We start from the raw sequence: 20,327 nt of genomic DNA, 5'->3' as shown, positions 1-20,327 counted from the left end.
TGGATTGGTTTATTGTCACGTACCGAGGTACAGTGAAAAGTATTTTGCTGCGAGCAGCTCAACAGAACATTACGTACATGAAAAGGAAAGGGAATAAAAACTGGACAGATTAGACGGGGAGAAACTGTTCCCACCGTGAAAAGGATCAAGAATGAGAGGGGCACAAGTTTGTAAAATTATTTGCAAAAGAATCAAATGCGATGTGAGGAAAAAATGTTTTCACGCACAGCGAGTGGTTGGGGTCTGGATTGCGAGGCCAGTAAGTGTGCTGGGGGCAGGTTCAATCGAGGCCTTCAAGAGGGCGTTAGATGATTGTTCGAATGGAAACAATGGTCAGGGGTACGGGGAAAAGGCAGGGGGAATGGGCACTCAGTCACAATGCTGTTTTGGAGAGACGGTGCACACACGATGGGCTGAATGGCCTCCTTCTGTGCCATAACATTTCTGCGAGATTGAGGAGCCATTTCTTATTCCAAAAAAGAGTGATACGTAGTCTCATTAGTACGTAGAAATTTTGTACGGTGCTGGATGCAGGAAGATGTTTTCCCTGTCTGTGGTTGGGGGGGGGGGGGGGGGGGGTGGAACCAAGAGAGAGAGCCTCCGAATGAGACACATCTCCACACCGAGGTGAGGAGGAATTCCTTCATTCCGAGGGTGATGAATCTTTGGAATCCTCTCCCCCGGAGAGCTGTGGAGATTCAGTCATTGAGTTATGTTGAAGTTGAGATCAATAGATTTCTACAAATTAAGAAAAAAAGCATCTGGGGATGATTCAGAAAAATGATGCAGAGGCGGAAGAGAAGCTGTGATCTGGTTGAATGGTGGAGCAAGCTTGAGGGGCCGAATGGCCCAGTCCTGTTCCTAAGTGGATTTCTCTTCTAAATGAGCTGCTGCAGGCTCCGTGGATATAATGACCTGCGCTGCGGTAATCTTTGATTCTCGAGATGTGGGCTAACCAAGGTTCAACAAAAGTTCAACGTTGTTCTGCTTTACAATTCTCCCCCTCGAAAAAAAATCATTGTTTTTTTTTTCATAGCTGCGTGGGACTGTCGAGTGACTCATCTTTAGCTGTCTCATCCTTGACTTAATCTTTCCTTGGAAACGCAGAACTGCGGTTCTGAGAGAGAGAGAGAGAGGAGGTCAATCACCAAGGGGTACGTGTTTCAAGTACTCGGAGAAGGATTTGAGACTGGTTTGGGGAGAAATGTTTTCAACCCAGTGGGCAGTGGGGATCCGTAACCCACTGGCTGAGAAGGAGGGAGGGGTAAGAACCCTCGTTACATTGAAAAGGCTGCCAGAGCCCACAGAGCTATGGGCCAAGGGTTGGAACTGGCGCTATACACATTCTGTGCTGAACACCCAATCACACAAATGATCTCTGCCTATTTTTAATATTTCAGGCACGATTAGGTTGGACAGCTCTTTTTTTACTTTGGCCGGCAAAGATATGACGGGTTGACTGATCTCCTCCTGTGTTGTAGTGTCTCTATGTTTCAGTGCGACGTTCCTGGCGTCCCTCGGTCATCGGAGGAAACCGGAGCACCCGGCGGAAACCCACGCGGTCACGGGGAGAAAGTGCAGACTCCGCACGGACAGTGACCCAAGCCACAAATCAAACCTGGGACCCTGGCACTGTGAAGCAACGGTGCTAACCACTGTGCTACCGTGCTGACCTGCACAAAGTATTCCAGATGCGGTTTCATTAAACCCCTGTACAGATGTAGTGCAAGTGCTTCGTTCGTGTACTCCAACTCTTTGTGATAAAGACCAACATAATATTAGCCTTCCTCATTGCTGAACAAAGTTTCTGCGTTCCTTGTACGAGCACGCCCAACGCTCTTTCAACATCAGCGCCTATGGGTTTCTCACCTTTTCCATCCTTGCGACTTAATGTGAATAATTTTGCGCTTCCCTATGTTATACTATATCTGTGATCTTGTCCATTTTGTCTCTATCTCTTTGTAGCCTCTCCTGTGCCCTCTCCACTGCTTATCTTTCCAACTAGTTTTATATCATCAGCAAACCTGGAAATATTACTCTCTCTCTTTCTTCATCTGAGTCATTAATGTAGATTTGCAAATAGCTGAGGCCCCAGCAATGATCCTTGCCAGCCAGCTCGCAAAAGCCCTGATTCTGCCCCGTCTGTTTTCTGTCCATTATTCAGTCCTCTGTCCATGCCAGTATATTACCTCCAACTCATTAACGTTACTCCTGTCTATTAACCTTTTGTTAATAAGGTTTGCAGCACCTTATCGAATGCCTTTTCAAAATCCAGGTATACTACATCTACTGGTTCCCCTTAATCTATCCTAACTAGTTAGATCCTTAAAACACTTGAATATACCTGTCAAACAGGATTTTCCTTTAAAGCCATCTGACTTGTTCAAATAGAGCACTGCTCTCCTAAGTGCGTTACTGGTCTTGGGAACTTGAGCAGAGTGGTTACTATACTAGGAATCTGGCGAGAGTGGAGCTGGGAGGATAAAAGAGTGCAAGAAAGAGCGAGACTGAGTGCAGAGTGCGGGCTTGGAGTTTGGAGCTCCTGAGGTGACGTGGCTTCAGGATTTAAAAGTGTCACGGAGCAAGTGGATTCCAGTAGGGGAAGCATGTGTGCAGCTGCTGGAAGCCTGGCTTTCCGAGCTGGAGTAGCGGCTGGGGGCTGTGGGAGGAAACCCACACAGACTCGGGGGTGAGGGTGGGGAAGGAACGGGGGGACGTGCAAACTCTACACAGCCACCCAAGGCCGGAATCAAAGCTGATGTGCTGGCACTGTGAGGTAGCAGTGCTAACTGCTGTGCCACATAGCTGTCTAAGACTTGAACCATTGACCTTCTGACTCCGTGGTACTCACCAAGTCACTGATGAGTATGATTTACTCGGCTCATTTACATTTATACGTGGGTTCAGCAAACGAGCACAAACGGAAGCTTTTCGAGCAAAGAAGAGAAAATAAATTCTGATTGTGGGTAAAAGGCCACACGGGTAGAGTAAATCATTTGTTGATTAAAATTGTCCTTTTCTCTCCTAGGTACCAACAGATGCTTCATAGAAATTTGGTTTACCTGGCAACAATAGCAGATTCCAATCAGAATATGCAATCTCTCTTACCAGCTGTAAGTACCCTTTTTGAATTTTTAAAAAGAATTAAGCTTTCAAACTTGCAGAAACCCTCTCAGAAACCTCTTGGAACCAAGGAGAAGTAACAATCGGGAAAGAATTATTTCTGTCGTTTATACATTGTCGCGACCCCCCAGGGCTAGCACGCAGTCAATTCCAGCCCTTCCTGACCCGGTGTCGCGGCATAGGTGAAATTTGATTTTATCCGGGTGCTCTGGTTTCCTCCCACAGTCCAAACATGTGCAGGTTAGGTGGATTGGCCGTGCTAAATTGTTCTTGGTGTCCAAAAAGATTAGGTGGGGTTTATGGGTTACGGGGATAGAGTGGAGGCGTGGGCTTAAGTAGAGTGTTATTTCCAAGGGCAAGTGCAGACTCGATGGGCCAAATGGCCTCCTTCTGCACTGTAAATTCTATGATATTTAAAATACCTGAGGTTCTTGCTTAAGCCAACAAACTGCAGTCACCAAGTTTGGAGCTTCACATCTCGGTGACCTTTTATTACGTAAAGAATTATGGTTAAACAGACAGAAAAATGTCAGTGGCTTTCCAACTCGCCCCACACGGACACACAGGGAGTAGGGACACTCCGCAGAGGGAAAACGGTGATGGGAATGGAAATAAATTGTTTATAAAAGGATAAGGATCACTCTGGTACTGGGATGCGTTCCAGTCAATGTCTTCCTGAAGTTCAGCCTTTTGTTTTGGGGCTTCATCCTTCTAGGTTTGAGATGGTTTTGTCTGGTACGGTTGTCTACTTTCTCTGCAGACTCAGCATCATTTCAGGTTCACAGTAAAGGATGCGCCCGGCACTCTCTGCTTCCAGAACTCACTTCAGAAAGCGGGAGAGAGAGAAACCGTTCCACTTCCAAGGTTCAAACACGTCTGCCAAGTTCTCTCAGAGAGTATCACGCAGGAACCAATTCCTGACTATTGCCAGGCAGAACACTGTTTATAGAATTTATAGAACAGTACAGCACAGAACAGGCCCTTCGGCCCTCAATGTTGTGCCGAGCCATGATCAACCTACTCAAACCCACGTATCCACCCTATACCCGTAACCCAACAACCCCCACCCCCAACCTTACTTTTATTAGGACACTACGGGCAATTTATCACGGCCAATCCACCTAACCCGCACATCTTTGGACTGTGGGAGGAAACTGGAGCACCCGGAGGAAACCCACGCACACAGGGGGAGGACGTGCAGACTCCACACAGACAGTGACCCAGCCGGGAATCGAACCTGGGACACTGGAGCTGTGAAGCATTTATGCTAACCACCATGCTACCCTGCTGCCCATTAATGGTCTCCCTGACCATTACCCTGCCAGGTGGGTTCCTGGCCAACCCACCAGTTGCCAGTTAACCGATCGAACGTATCCCCTCTTATCCCCTCCAAAGCTGGTTCCTCAGATCCGCTCAGTGCCGAGGCGTCTGGCTTCTCCTCTGCCAAACACGAAACCTGGGAACGCAGTGTCCTGACAAGCAGGCTGTTTCACCTTTGAGTCTCCTGCTGAAAGACGCAAGCCGATTATGGGTCCACGGTCTGAAATAATAAAACAACAAAAAAGAAATGGGAACAGAGGAAGTAACCAGGAAGGACTCTAACAATTCACAGCAAGTTTTTAATGAAAATAAATTCCGAGTGAATTTATTACTGGCACTGGTCCCCCAGTTTGCTGCAGAAGAACACAGGAAATCGGAGCAGGAGGAGATCACATGGCCTGTCGAACCTGCTCCGCCATTCAATGTGATCATGGCTGACCATGGGTTTCACATTCCTGTCCACTCCCCATGTCCCTTGAATCCCCGGAGATCAAGGGTCTGTTTGTCCCAGCCTTCAATGTATTCAGCAATGGGGCATCCGCAGCCCTCCAGGATAGAGAATTCCAAAGATTCGCAGCCCCCTTCCGAGTGAAGGAATTTGTCCTCGTCTTGGTTATCGGCCAGCTCCTTATTCTGACCCAGTGCCACTCTGGCCACTCGATTCTCCTCCCCCCCCCATCCACTAAGTTCATGGCCGATCTGATTGAAACCTCAACTCCACATTTTTGGGCAGCACAGTGGGTTAGCACTGCTGCCTCACGGTGCCGAGGTCCCGGGTTCGATCCCGGCCCTGCGTCACTGTCTGTGTGGAGTTTCCACATTCTCCCCGTGTTTGTGTGGGTTTCGCCCCCACAACCCAAAGATGTGCAGGGTAGGTGGATTGTCCACGCTAAATTGCCCCTTAAATGGAAAAAATGAATTGGGTACTCTTAAAAAATTTAATTAAAAAAAAACTCCACGTTTTTGTCTACCCCCCGATAATCTTTCACCCCCCTGTTGTGTTCTGTTGTCTGTCCTTATCATAGAATTTACACTGCGGAAGGAGGCCGTTCAGTCCATCGAGTCTGCACCGGCCCTTGGAAAGAGCACCCTACTTAAACGCACACCTCCACCCTAACCCAGTAACCCCACCTAACCTTTTTGGACACTAAGACCAATCCACCTAACCTGCACATCTTTGGACTGTGGGAGGAAACCGGAGCACCCGGAGGAAAACCCGCGCAGACACGCGGAGAATGTGCAGACTCCACACAAACAGTGACACAAGCCAGGTATCGAACCTGGGACTCTGGAGCTACGAAGCAACAGTGCTAACCACTGTGCTACCGTGCCATCCCGTACCTTACCGTCCTTGCAATGATTAATACAGAACTGCTGATGACTTACTTTAAATGATGATTGTTAGTTAACACGTGGAAGGATAACATGCAGAATGCCTTACAGACTAGGTTGCTCTGGAACTACCCGATGTGTGACTGTCCTTGCGTACACCTTACTACCAACTGATGATAGCCGGATGTTACATGACTGATGTCTGATGCCACCTGCTGGTGGGAGGTCGCATTGTTGAGTGTATGCAATATTATTCACAGGCATATCAGCACACCCCCTGCCTTGTAATAATAATAATCTTTATTGTCACAAGTAGGCTTACATTAACATTGCGATGAAGTTACTGTGAAATGCCCCTAGTCGCCACATTCCGGCACCTGTTCGGCTTGCACTGAGGGAGAATTCAGAATGTCCAATTCACCTAACAAGCACGTCTTTCGGGACTTGTGGGAGGAAACCCACGCAGACACGGGGAGAACGTGTAGACTCCGCACAGACAGTGACCCAAGCCGGGAATCGAACCTGGGACCCTGACGGATTGAAGCAATAGTGCTAACCACTGTGCCGCCCAGTTGATCAAGAATCTATCTGGCTCTGCCTTAACAATATTCCCAGACTCTGCTTCCGTTGCCTTTCGAGGAAGAGAGTTCCAGAGACTCGTGGCTCTCGGAGAGAAAAAATTCTCCTCCTCCCTGTCTTCAATGGGCGCCCCCTTATTTACAGACAGTTCTAGATTTTCAGCCCAAGAGGAAACACCCTCTCCACGTCCACCCTGACATGATCCCTCACGACCTTTAACGGTTTTGATCAAGTTGCCTCTTCCTCTTCAAAGGAAACCAGAATCTAAATGAGGTCGGGAGGCAAAGAAGGGAGCAAAGACCCCCGATCGTGAAAAGCGCCAGGGTAGGTTCGCAGGGCAGCAAGAAAGCAAACCAAAGCACTCAACTTAATTTCTGGAGGGAATGGAAAAGGTCAAAGTTATCCTAAACCTGTACTGAATCCTGGTTAGACCACACCTGGAGTACTGTGTCCAGCTCTACCATTTAGACCATGGAGAGGGTCCAAATTAGATTAAATACATCGATACTTCTCATTGGATGGGGACGTCACTGGCAGCATTTCTTTGCCCATCTCTAATTGCCTTCTCAAGGTTATTAGAACACACAAGATCCTGGCCGTTAACTAAGTAGAGGTACAGAGTACAAAAGCCAGACAGTTATTGCTGATCTTTCTTAAAACCCGTTCAGCCCCAGCTGGAGTCTTGTGTTCGATTCTGCGCACCATGCGCCAGTGGGATGGTCTTCGGACTGGGCCGCGGAAATGATTCCCTGGGATTGATCCAGGGCCGAGCGGTTCCAGCTGCAGAATAGGACCAGTGAAGAAGCTTTGATCATTCTCCTCGGAAGCGAAGAAGGTCAAGGCAAGGTGTGATTGAGGCGTTCAAAGTCACGAAGGGCTTAGAGAGAGTGAGTGAGAAGATATTGTTTCCGGCGGCCGAAGGGTTAATATCCAGATGACATAGATGTGATGGGAAAAAAAGCAGAGGTGATGTGAGGAAAATATTTTTTTTTTTTTTTTTACACGTCGATTGGTTAAGATTTGGAATGCACTAGCTCATCGGCCGATGCACATTCGATCATAACTTTCGAAAGGGACTTGGGTAAACACTTGGGGGGGGGGGGGGGAGAGGGAGTTCTTCTGGCTTGCTTCAGGGCAGATTCGATGGGCTGAACGGCAGTCTTGAGCTGTTGCCTGGACCGGAGCGTTTCAGCTATGAAGCGAGGCTGGTTAGACTGGGGTTGTGTTCCATGGAGCTGAGAAGACTGAGGGGGGACCTGATTGAGGTGTACAAAATTCTGAGGGACATAAATAGATAAGGGTGGACAGGAAGGAAATGTTCCCCTTGGTGGAGGGGGGTGAATAACCAGGGGGCATAGATTTAATGTAATGGTCAAGAGATTTAGAGGGGATTTGAGGAGAAATGTTTTCACCCAGTTGGTGGTGGGAGTCTAGAACCTTCTGCCTGAAAGGGTGGTAGAGGCGGGAACCCTCGCAACATTTATTTTGGTGACCACTTGAAACGCCGCGGGGGACAAGGCTGCGGACCAAATGCTGGGAAATTGAATTAGAATACATAGGTGCTTGATGGGCTGAAGGGACACTTTCTATGCTGTAAAACTCTATGACTCTTCTACGAATCTTCTTCTACGAATCTATCGTTTTGAAAAAAGACTGCTTAAAATAAATTGCCTCCGAATGTTCCCTCCTGCAGTGGAAATGATCCCTGTGTTGCAAGGCTTCTCCTTATGACTGTAGATTCCCATCACTTGCTCCATCCTGATGATAGGCCAGGGATTAGAGAACCCCAAAGTATATCATGGAGTTCACCTGACCCACAACTTTTAATAGATTGTGGTTTGGGGAGCACACGGCCCACTCTACAGGTGTGGTACAGCAGAAATGGAAAAGTATTTTTTAAAGCAAAACAATGTTTATTCTATGAACTCCAGTTAACCTTTTTAAAACATACAGTGAACATCTTAGCAACCATTAATTCAAATACAACCCCCTAAGACTACAACACTAAGTAATCCTTTATGTTTTCCTTTTAACATCCATAAGACTTAAAACACCTTTCAACAGAAGCACATCAGGTTTACCTTCACTACTGAGAACATTTATAATTCTGAATTCACCAAATGATCAAGAGATGGTCTTTTGATGGCAGAGAGAACAGCAGTACACCTGCTTGGTCTGGCTTCAGCTCCAACACTGAAAACGAAACTAAAACACACCCTGCAGCCTGCTCAAAAACGAAAGTAAAAAGCTGACACTTAGCCCAGCTCCACCCACTCTCTGACATCACTGCAGTAGGAAACACCCATTTCTTAAAGGTACTCTCACTACAGATATTTATATACACAACCATTTATAAACACCCATTTCTTAAAGGTACTCTCACTACAGATATTTATATACACACCCATTTATAAACACCCACTTCTTAAAGGTACTCTCACATGACAAACTGAGTCTGCAAACTCTCTAAAGTTCCTGGAATGTTCTGCCCAAAACTGTGCTCATTGCTTTGTGGCCTAACCAATGTTTGCAGGGGGAGAAGGGGGGGGGAGGGAGGGAAGAGAACTGAGCAGGTCATGCTTTAGTGATACAGAGCCGTGGGCGGAACTTTCTGGAATACTGCGTTCAGCTTGGGGGCAACAAGTGCAAATTTCTGATGCCGGAGATGAGGAGAAAGTGTTTACGCTGGCAGGTGGGTCAGATCCAGAGTCCACAGATCTAAGGTGATTGGGAAAGAGCCAGGGGCGGGATGTAGAGATTTTCTCTGCGGCGCGAGTTACTCTGATGGGGAAGGCGCTGTCTGAAAGGGCGGTGGAAGCAGATTCAATGGTAACTTTCAAAAGGGAACTGGATTGGAAATTTCAAGGGGAACATTGGGGGGCCATGGGGAAAGAAGAGAGGGCGAGTGCAACTAATTAGTTGGCGTTCTCAAAGAGGCAGCCCAGACGATGGGCCGCATGGCTTCCAGTGCTGTATAACTCTGTGAAACCTCAAGAAAGATGCATTGATCTTGGGTGAGGTGCATTGCACTTTAATAATGAGAATTATACCGGGGCTTAAGGAGCTAATTCGGAGGCTAGGTTGCATGGTCTGGCCTGTTGTGCGCTTATGTTTATAGCAATGGTACCAATCATACCACAGGGATTGGGAAAACAATAACATGGGTCCTTTATTTGAACAAAGGTACACAGATTAAGGTAGCAGGGAAGCAATGGAGACACGCCTGACCTGAGGGATTGCTGCCTCATTCTGTCTCCCGAGTTTTGGAATTAAACAGCGCATCCTGTCTCACGATTACCTGCCTTACAGCGGTCCCGGGTTCGATTCTCGGCTTGGGTCACTGTCTGTACAGAGTCTGCACGTTCTCCCCGTGTCTGCGTGGGTTTCCTCCGGGTGCTCCGGTTTCCCCCCACAAGTCCCGAAAGACGTGCTTGTTGGGTGAATTGGACATTCTGAATTCTCCCTCTGTGTACCCGAACAGGCGCCGGAATGTGGCGACTAGGGGCTTTTCACAGTAACTCCATTGCAGTGTTAATGTAAGCCGAATTGTGACACTAAAAAAAAATAGATGAAGGATAACTGTAAAGTGAGGGAGCAATTTCAGTTGTTGTGGTTTGAATTGACTCTGTACTTCTCTGTTCTGATTTATTAGCCTCCCACGCAGACCATGCCAATGGGGGCAGGGGGAATAAACCAGGGCGGAATGAACCAGCTCCCTCACGGACACGCCATGAGCACGGAGAGTATGGTGGGAGGAGGGCCACCTGCCTCACACATGCAAAACCAGATGAACGGACAGCTACCTGGTGAGCCTCTCTCAATGCGCTGTTGGGCGTCGGGGTAACTGAACATTGGGAGCAAACCTGTTTCGCGGTGAACCCGAGAGAACATTTCGTGTACGAGGGTTCCAGAACTTTCTATTGGATCAAGCTGTCCTCAGACTGCGTCAGCTCAGACAAGATATTTGTGTGAGCATTCATTTTTAAAAATTGGTCCCTGGGGTGCGTGTGTCACCTGGGAAGGCCGACATTTATTGCCCATCCCTAATTGCCCCTGAGCAGGTGAAAGACTGGGGGCGGGATTCTCCCAGCCCTGGGCCGGGCCGGAGAATCCCCGCTAACGGGCCACGCCGTGCCGATGCCGGCACGCGATTCTCGGCAGAGCGGTGAATCGGCACCATAGGCGCCGGCGTGTTGGGGCGGCGCCGGCCGTGGGCTGCTCTACATGGCCGGCCCGCCGATTCTCCGGCCCGCATGGGCCGAGCGGTCGTAAGAAAAGAATCTAGTCCCGCCGGCGCCATTCTAACCTGCTCAGAGCCGGCAGGACCTCGGCGTTGAAGGGTCGGGTGGCAGCCTGTGGGGGGGGGGGGGGGGGGGGGGGGGGGGTCCGACCCTGGGGGGTGGAGGTGGGGGGGGGGGGTCCGACCCCGGGGGGTGGGGGGGTCCGACCCCGGGGGGTGGGGGGGGGGATGTGGCCTGGCCCGCAATCGGGGCCCACCAATCGGCAGGCCGGCCTCTCTGGCTGGGGGCCTCCTTTCCTACGCGTCGACCCCTGTAGTCCTGCACCATGTTGCGTCATGGCTGGCGTGTTGGTGCCGGCGTCACTGCTCGTGCGCGGATCCCGCGGCGCACAGTTCTTGCCGGGATCGGCAGATGGAGCGGCGCGAACCGCTCTAGCACTGTGATGGCCCCCTGTAAGGGGCCAGAATTAGTCCTGGGAGCGGCCAGTTCACGCCATCGTAAAACGCGACAGCGTTTACGACGGCGTGGACATTCTGCCGCGGGATTGGAAAACCCCCCCCTGGGTTCCAAAGAGATCTCTCGCGAGTTTGAGGGAGGGAGTGCCTGAGCTGTGGGGGTTGAGGTTACAACCAGATCAGCCGTGATCTCACTGAGTGGCGGAACAGGCTCAAGGGGCCAACGTATGGTCATGCTCACATTACTGTTTATGGGAGCTTGCTGTGCACAAATTGGCTGCCGTGCCTCCGACATTACAACAGTGACAGCGCTTCAAAAATGCTTTGGTTGGCTGGTAAGTGCTTTGAGGCGAGCTGCGGTCGTGAGCAGGGCTGTTTAAATGCAAATGTCTGATCGCGGGATGTCCAAATAGTTACCCCGCTCACTGTGCAAACACTTTTGAAGAGAGGGGGAATAAAAGTTTGGGTTGTGTGTGACCTGTTTGTTTCTTCCATATTTGTCAGGCCCAAACCACATGCCAGTGCAGGGAGCGGGACAGCCCAGCATGGCAAATGCCTCGGTGAACATGTCAACAAGTAGCCACGGCTCCATGGGAGGCTACAGTCACTCAGTGCCATCCTCACAGGGTATGGCGGTGCAGAGCCAGATGAATATGAACCCAGGCCAGTCGATGGGTAACTATGGCCCCCGAACAAACATGAACATGCAACCAAACCAAGGTACGGAAAACTCTTGTGCCACCCCCTTAACCGCAGCAACAAACCTGCATTTATATAGCGCCCTTTGAGCTAGTTAAACCATCCCAGAACTCCTTCTTCATTACAAAGCCACCGAGCCACATCCATTAGTTGGGATGGAGATCACAGCTTGTTCACTGGGGTAGCAGTGAGGGGAGGGGGGGGGGGGGGGGGGGGGGGGGGGGGGGGGGGAGGGGGGGGGTGGGGGGGGGGGGGGTAGAAAGGGGCCGAGATGTTGAGGGAGGGAATTCTGAGGGTGAAGACGCAGGTAGCTGAAGACATTGAAGTCGATATTGGAGCGCTGGGGATCGGGGGACAGTCAAGAGATCTGAATTTGGAGAATCCCGGACGGGCTGTGGGGCGTGCTGATCCCAGAGATGGAGAGGCGGGAGGCCAGGGAGGGATGTGAACGGGCACACGGCAACGCTACACCCCTGCCTTGGAAACATGTCGTCCGTTCCTTCACTGTCGCTGGGTCAAAATCCTGGAACCCCCTCCCTAACAGCAGTGTGGGTGTACCTACACCACACGGGCTGCAGCGGGTTCTACGTTCTAGACCGGGCCGATTTTTAATAAGGTCAGATACGATTTGGGCAGGGCAGCACGGTGGCGCAGTGGGTTAGCCCTGCTGCCTCACGGCGCCGAGGTCCCAGGTTCGATCCCGACTCTGGGTCACTGTCCGTGTGGAGTTTACACATTCTCCCCGTGTCTGCATGGGTCCCACAACCCAAAGATGTGCAGGGTAGGTGGATTGGCCACACTAAATTGCCCCTTAATTGGAAAAATAAATTGGGTACTCTAAATTTAAAAAAAAACAGATATGATTTGGGCAAAGTGGACTGGGAGCAGACACCTTTAGGTAAATTTGTGGCAGAACAGCGGGATGCATTCGGGAAGAAAGTAGGGAGAGGACAGGACCAACATCCAATCAAGAAAAAGAGGGTGACCACCAAATCCAGCGATCCTGGATATTTAGGGATAAAAAGCATTGGATCGGGAGAAAAGGGGAGGATTAAGGCAGATATCAAGGGCTCAAAACAGCAGACGCCCTTGAGGCTTATAGAATGTGTAAAAGGGAACATCAAAAGGAAATTAGGAGGGGGCGGCACGGTGGCGCAGTGGGTTAGCACTGCTGCCTCACGGCGCCGAGGTCCCAGGTTCGATCCCGGCCCTGGGACACTGTCCGTGTGCAGTTTGCACATTGTCTGCATGGGTTTCGCCCCCACAACCCAAAGGTAGGTGGATGGGCCATGTAAATTGCCCCTTAATTGGGGGAAAAAAAAGAATTGGGCACCCTAAATTTAAAAAAAAAATAATTTTTTAAAGAAAAGGAAAATAGGATTTTAAAAAAAGGGACATGAAAGGATACTGGCAGGTAAACTAAAGGACAATCCTAACTTGTTTTACATGTACAACGGATAACTAGGGAAAGAATAGGGCCCATTATGGAACCACTGTGTAATTGTGTGTGGAGCCGGAGGATGTAGGGAGGGTTCTAAATGAATCATTTCTGTCAGTGATCACTCGTGGGAGGGACAGTGTGGATATAGAAATCAGGGAGAAGGACTGTGATAAAACTAAAGAGATTAACACAGATAGAGAGGAGGTTCTGAGTGGCCTGGCAGGTTTAAAAGTAGACAAATCTCCTGGGCCAGATGAAATGTATCCCAGGCTGCTGAGTGAGACAAGGGAGGAAATATCAGGGGTGCTGGCAATAATGTTCAATTCCTCACTGGCCACAGGAGAGGTGCCAGAGGACTGGAGGGATAGTCAATGTGGTGCCATTATTCGAGAAGGGATAAATCAGGAAACTACAGGACAGTCAGTCTAACCTCAGTGGTGGGGAACTATTGGAAGCAATTCTGAGAGGCAGAATTAATCTGTATTTGGAGAGGCCGGGATTAATCAGGAACAGTCAGCATGGTTGGGTTAAGGGGAGGTCATGTCCGACCAAATTGATTGAATTTTTCGAAGAGGTGACCAGGTATGTAGATGGGGGCAGCACGGTAGCACAGTGGTTAGCACAGTTGCTTCACAGCAGCAGCGTCCCAGGTTCGATTCCTGACTTGGGTCACTGTCTGTGCAGAGTCTGCATGTTCTCCCTGTATCTGCGTGGGTTTCCTCCGGGTGCTCCGGTTTCCTCCCACAGTCCAAAGATGTGCAGGTTAGGTGGATTGGCCGTGATAAATTGCCCTTAGTGGCAAAAAAGGTTAGATAGGGTTACTGGCTTGCAGGGATAGGGTGTAGGCATGGACTTGGTGGGGTGCTCTTTCCACGGGCTGGTGCAGACACAATGGGCCGAATGGCCTCCTTCTGCACTGATTTAAAAAATAAAAATAAAAAAATAAAAAAAATTCTGAGGGCAATGCATTTGACATCGATAACTTGGACTTCAGCAAGGATTTTGATAAGGTGCCACATGGAAGATGATTGATAGCGAAGGTAAGAGCCCGTGGGATCAAAGGAAATGTGGCAAATTGGATTCAGAATGAGCTGAGTGACAGGAAGCAGAGGGTGATGGTCCAGTTAGATTTTCTAACCGGAAACCTATGTCCAGTGGGGTCCCGCGGGGATCAGTGCTGGGGCCCTTGCTATTTGTGGTTTATGCAAATGATTGGACGTGAATATAGAAGGGTTGATCAGTAAGTTTGTGGATGATAGGAAAATTGGTGGGGTGGGATATAGTGAGAAGGATGGCCTTCGATTACAGGAGGATATAGACGGGCTGATCAATGGCCAATGGAATTCAATCCGGGTAAGTGTGAGGTGATGCACTTGGGCAGGACAAACAAGGCAAAGGAATACATGATAAACGGCAGGACCCTGGGAAGCACCGAGGATCAGAGGGACCTTGTTGTGCATGTATACCCGTCCCTTAAGGTACCAGAGCAGGTGGATACAGTGGTTAAGGCAGCAAATGGTATACCTGCCTTTATTAGCTGAGGCTTAGGGCTCAAGAGCAGGGAGGTTATGCTGGAACTGGTGGTTGGAACTCGCTGCCGGAGGAGGTGGTGGAAGCAGGGACGATAGTGACATTTAAGGGGCATCTTGACAAATACATGAATAGGATGGGAATAGAGGGATACGGACCCCGAAAATGTAGAAGATTTTAGTTTAGACGGGCAGCATGGTCGGCACGGGCTTGGAGGGCTGAAGGGCCTGTTCCTGTGCTGTACTTTTCTTTGTCCGTTGTATAAAACTTTGGTTAGGCAGTATTGTGTGCAGTTTTGGAATCCACATTATAGGAGGGATGTGATAGCCCTGGAAAAGGTGCAGAGGAGATTTACCAGGATGGTGCCTGGGTTGGAGAGTGTTAGTTATGAAGAGGGATTGGATAGACTGGGATTGTTTTCCTTGGAGCAGAGGAGGCTGAGGGGGGACATGATTGAGATGGATATAATTATGAGGGGCAGAGAGTAAACAGGAAGGTACTTTTCCCTTGGTGGAGGGTTCAATGACCAGGGGGGGCACAGAGTTAAGGTAAGGGAGAGGAGGTTGAGAGGGGATGTGAGGAAAATCTTTTTACCCAGAGGGTGGAGGGAGTCTGGAACTCGCTGCCTCAAAGGGTGGTGGAGGCAGAGACACCCCCATAACATTGAAGAACTATTTAGATGTCCACCTATGATGCCAAGGCTATGGGCCAAGTGCTAAAGAAAATGGGATTAGGATTATAAGGTTGTTGTTTTTGACCGACGCAGAAGCGATGGGCTGAAGGGCCTTTCTGGCTCTCCGCCACCTTCTCGATAGGCAATTAGGGATGGGCAGTAAATGCTGGCCCAGTCAGAGATGCCCACAACTGGCATTGATATTTTAAATACATTTGTATGCTTTTCCTTGTTTAAAAATCAGGGGTCTCCAATATAAGGTGAAGATGAAGAATTATGAGGGTCGTGAGAGTCTTTGGAACTTGTTCCGATGGCAGTGGCGGAATCAGGGTCAATTAATATTTGTAAGGCAGAGGTAGGCAGATTATTGGCTTACAAGGGGGTCAACGATTGTACAGCCAGATCAGCCATCATCTTATTGAATGGGACAGGAGACCCCAAGGGACCTCGTGGCCTACTTCCACCCCTATTTCGTGTGTTTGTATGCATATTAAAATCAGTGTGTTGGTGGAGGAGGGCCAATCTAGGTGGGTGATCGCACTGTGGTGTGAATCAGGATTCAGACAGCATGGAAGCGTGGGAATGAGTCCGTATGTTCACAACAGCATGGGAGGAATTGAGGCTTTCACCGGCAATTGAGCTGAGGCGGGAGTGGGTGACCTCTTGCCCCCGGGTCAGAAGGTCACGGGTTGTTATTTGGGAACAACTCTCGGGCTGCTGTTCCGGTGCGGGGTGGGGGGAGTGCTGCACCGTTGGTGGTACCGTGCACCGACTGCCGCCTCGGGTAAAAGATCCCATGGCATTATTTTGAAGAAAGGGGGTCCGATAGATTAAAACAGAAAACACTCAACAGGCCTGGCAGTATCTGTGGACGGAGAAAAACCGAGTTAACGTTTGAAATCGGTAACTTTTTTATCAGGACCGACCAACATCGGTAGTTGTAAGAGGCAGGACGGAGAAAGGCCTGTCATTCCTATAGATAGTAAGAAGTCTTCCAACACCAGGTTAAAGTCCAACAGGTTGGTTTCAAATCACTAGCTTTCGGAGCACTGCTCCTTCCTCAGGTGAGGAACCTCACCTTCCTCACCTGAGGAAGGAGCAGTGCTCCGAAAGCTAGTGATTTGAAACCAACCTGTTGGACTTTAACCTGGTGTTGGAAGACTTCCTACCGTGCTCACCCCAGTCCAACGTCGGCATCTCCCCACCATTCCTATGGATGGGAGAGACTAAACGGTCAAAAGAACCAGAGGTGGCAGGAGGAAAGTTTTGAGTTGTTGTGATGTGCAAGAAGTTGGTTCAATAGTGTGATGGAGGCAAGTCCAGTCGAGACTTTGAAGAGAGAATTGGATTATTATCTGAAGAGCAAGTTACAGGGAGAAGGCGGGGAGGGGCACGAGGCGAATTGCCCCTTCAGCGGGCCAGTACCGATAGGATGGGCCGAATTCCGTGCTGTAAAAACCCTGTGGGTTTTGTGAATTGGATGAAGGGGATGTGATGACAGGGCTATGAGGAAAGGGAAGCAAGGACTGGGCCTAATTACGGAGGCCTCTAATAGGCATAATGGGCTGAATGGCCTCTTTTTTTTTTTTTGTTTTTCTTTTCTTTCATTGGTGGGTGTCGGTGTCTGGGCCAGCATTTATTGCCCATCCCTAATTGTCCTTCAACTGAGGGTCTGGCTCGGCCATTCCAGAGGGCATTTACGAGTCAACCACATGGCTGTGGGTCTGGAGTCACATGTGGGCCAGACCGGATAAAGCTGGCAGATTTCCTTCCCTTATTAGTGAACCAGCCGGGTGTTTTTATCAAACAATCAACAACCGTTTCCTGACCACCATCACTTGCGGCCAGTTTTCTTTTATTCAAGATTAAGTTAGAACATAGAACAGTACAGCACAGAACAGGCCCTTCGGCCCTCGATGTTGTGCCGAGCATTGTCCGAAACCAAGATCAAGCTATCCCACTCCCTGTCATTCTGGTGTGCTCCATGTGCCTATCCAATAACAGCTTTAAAGTTCCTAAAGTGTCCGACTCCACTATCATAGCAGGCAGTCCATTCCACACCCTAACCGCTCTCTGAGTAAAGAACCTACCTCAGATATCCCTCCTATATCTCCCACCCCGAATCTTATAGTTATGCCCCCTTGTAACAGCTACATCCACCCGAGGAAATAGTCTCTGAACGTCCACTCTATCTAGCCCCCTCATCATCTCATAAACCTCACTTAAGTCGCCTCTCATCCTCCTCCGCTCCAAAGAGAAAAGCCCTAGCTCCCTCAACCTTTCCTCGTAAGACCTACCCTCCAAACCAGGCAGCATCCTGGTAAATCTCCTTTGCACCCTTTCCAATGTTTCCACATCCTTCCTATAATGAGGTGACCAGAACTGCACACAATACTCCAAATGTGGTCTCACCAGGGTCATGTACAGTTGCAGCATAACCCCGCGGCTCTTAAACTCAAGCCCCCTGTTAATAAACGCTAACACAGGGCAGCACGGTGGCCTAGTGGTTAGCACAGCTGCCTCGCGGCGCTGAGGTCCCAGGTTCGATCCCGGCTCTGGGTCACTGTCCGTGTGGAGTTTGAACATTCTCCCCGTGTCTGCGTGGGTCTCACCCCCACAACCCAAAAATGTGCAGAGTAGGTGGATTGGCCACGCTAAATTGCCCCTTAATTGGAAAAAATAATTGGGTAATCTAAATTTATAAAAAAATAAATAAAAAAATAAACGCAGACACACTAAAGGCCTTCTTCACGGCTCTATCCATTTGAGTGGCAACCTTTAGAGATCTGTGGACATGAACTCCGAGATCTCTCTGTTCCTCCACATTCCTCAGAACCCTGCCGTTGACCCTGTAATCCGCATTCAAATTTGTCCCACCAAAATGAATCACCTCGCATTTATCAGGGTTAAACTCCATCTGCCATTTTTTCGGCCCATCACTGCGTCCGATCAATGTCTCTTTGCAGTTAATGAAGTGAATTGGCCTTCCTCCAACTGCTGCAGTGGGATTATGAACCTGTGTCCTTGGATCGTTAGTCCAGGCCTCTGGAATGATTGTCTGGAAATAGCACTACGATTCTACTCTTCCCCTCTTGCACTTGATCATTCTCTCCTGAGAACATAGTGTTGGATTTTCTTCCTTGAGTCACCTGGAGTGCTCTCTGCTTCATTTGTTTCTTTGTACAATTTTACGGAGCCAAGTTGTCGTGACCTGGAAGGTGCTGCCTGAAAGGGCGGTGGAAGCGAATAGGAACGTTCAAAACAGAATTGGATAAATAAAGTTCATGGGAGCAGTATCCGGCCATTCTGCCCATCGAGCCTGCTCGATGAAGAAAAAGAAAATCAACAAATCTAATGGGGAATTCAATAGAACCGTAGAATCCCTGCAATGCAGAAGGAGGCCATTCGGCCCATCAAGTCTGCACCAACCCTCTGAACGAGCACTTCATCGAGGCCAGCTCTCCCGCCCTATCCCCGTAACCCTATCCAACCTGCACGTCTTCGGACTGTGGGAGGAAACCCACGCTGTCACGGGGGAGGAAGTAGAGACATAGAGAAAGCAGGAGTAGGCCAGGAGGACCCTGCCATTCAATATGATCATGGATGCTCCTCTATCACAACGCCATACTCGCACTCTCTCCACATACCCCTTGACGTTTTTATTTATAAGCAGTGGTTGAGGTGAACGCAATATAAATGCTTCCAATAGCAGAGCGATTGGAGAACACTGACAGCATCCGATAGAGTCAGCATGGATTTTTGGAGGGGAAATCATGCTTGACAAATCTACGGAATGTTTTGAGGCTGTAACTCGTAGACTTGATGAGGGGGACCCAGTGGATATGGTATACTTGTAGTTTCAGAAGGCTTTTGACAAAGAGCGTGTAAAATTAAAGCACATGGTATTGGGGGTGGTGTCGCGAGATGGATAGAAAACTGGTCGGTCGACAGGAGACGAAGAGGGAATAAACGGGTCTTTTTCCAAATGGCAGGCAGTGACTAGAGGGGTACTACAGGGATCGGTCTTGGAACCCCAGCTATTCACAATATATATTAACGATTTAGATGAGGGAGATAAATATAGTATCTACAAAGTTGCAGATGGCAGAAACATGTGTGGGAGGGTGAGCTGTGAGGAGGATGCAGAGATCTTTCTGTGTGATTTGGACAAATTGGGCAAATGAAGGGCAGATGCAGTCTAATGTGGATCAATATGAGGTTATCCACTTTGGTAGCAAAAACAGGACGGCAGGTTGTTATTTGAATAGCCATAAATGAGGGGAGGGAATTGTGCAACGAGATCTGTGTGTCCTCATACACCAGTCGCTGAAGGTAAGCATGCAGGAGCAGCAGGCGGTAAAGAAGACAAATGGTATGTTGGCCTTCATTGCGAGAGGATTCGAGTAACGGAGCAGGGATGTCTTGCTGCAATTGTACACGGCCTTGGTGAGGCCACACTAGGAATATTGTGCGCAGTTTTGGTCTCCTTGTGTGAGGAAGGATATTCTAGCTATAGAGGGAGTGCGGTGAAGGTTTAACTGACTGATTCCAGGGATGGCGGGTATGAGGAGAGATTGAAACGGTTAGGATTGTATCCACTGGAGTTCAGAAGAATGGGAGGAGGGGGGGTCTCATAGAAAATCTATAAAATTCTAACCGGACTAGACTGGTAAATGCAGGAAGGATATTCCCGATGGTGGGGAGTCCAGAACCAGGGGTCATAGAGTAAGGATCCGGGGTGGGCCATTTGCGACTTTTACCCAGAGTGTGTTGAGCCTGTGGAATTTGCTGCCACAACGTAGTTGAGGCCAAAACATTGTACCTCTTCAAGACGGAGTTAGGTTAGCTCTTGGGGCTAAAGGAATCAAAGGATAACGGGGTGGGAATCATAGATTATCATAGAATTTACAGTGCAGAAGGAGGCCATTCAGCCC

At 49.2% G+C, this 20,327-nt stretch overlaps 1 protein-coding gene across 3 annotated transcripts in view; it reads left to right on the top strand.

Moving 5' to 3' along the window:
• The window catches only part of ss18 (SS18 subunit of BAF chromatin remodeling complex), a 100,540-nt gene that overhangs the window by 35,295 nt on the left and 44,918 nt on the right, over positions 1–20,327 (top strand). For all 3 annotated transcript variants that reach the window (XM_038808571.1, XM_038808573.1, XM_038808572.1), the window contains exons 3-5: positions 3,029–3,113; positions 10,007–10,160; positions 11,555–11,770. In XM_038808571.1, coding sequence (XP_038664499.1) covers positions 3,029–3,113; positions 10,007–10,160; positions 11,555–11,770 — 455 coding nt within the window. The remainder of the gene's footprint in view (positions 1–3,028; positions 3,114–10,006; positions 10,161–11,554; positions 11,771–20,327) is intronic.

Source organism: Scyliorhinus canicula, chromosome 10 (assembly GCF_902713615.1).
Source record: "Scyliorhinus canicula chromosome 10, sScyCan1.1, whole genome shotgun sequence".
In the NCBI taxonomy this organism is placed as follows: Eukaryota; Metazoa; Chordata; class Chondrichthyes; order Carcharhiniformes; family Scyliorhinidae; genus Scyliorhinus; species Scyliorhinus canicula.
This window is presented reverse-complemented; position numbering and strand designations above follow the sequence as displayed.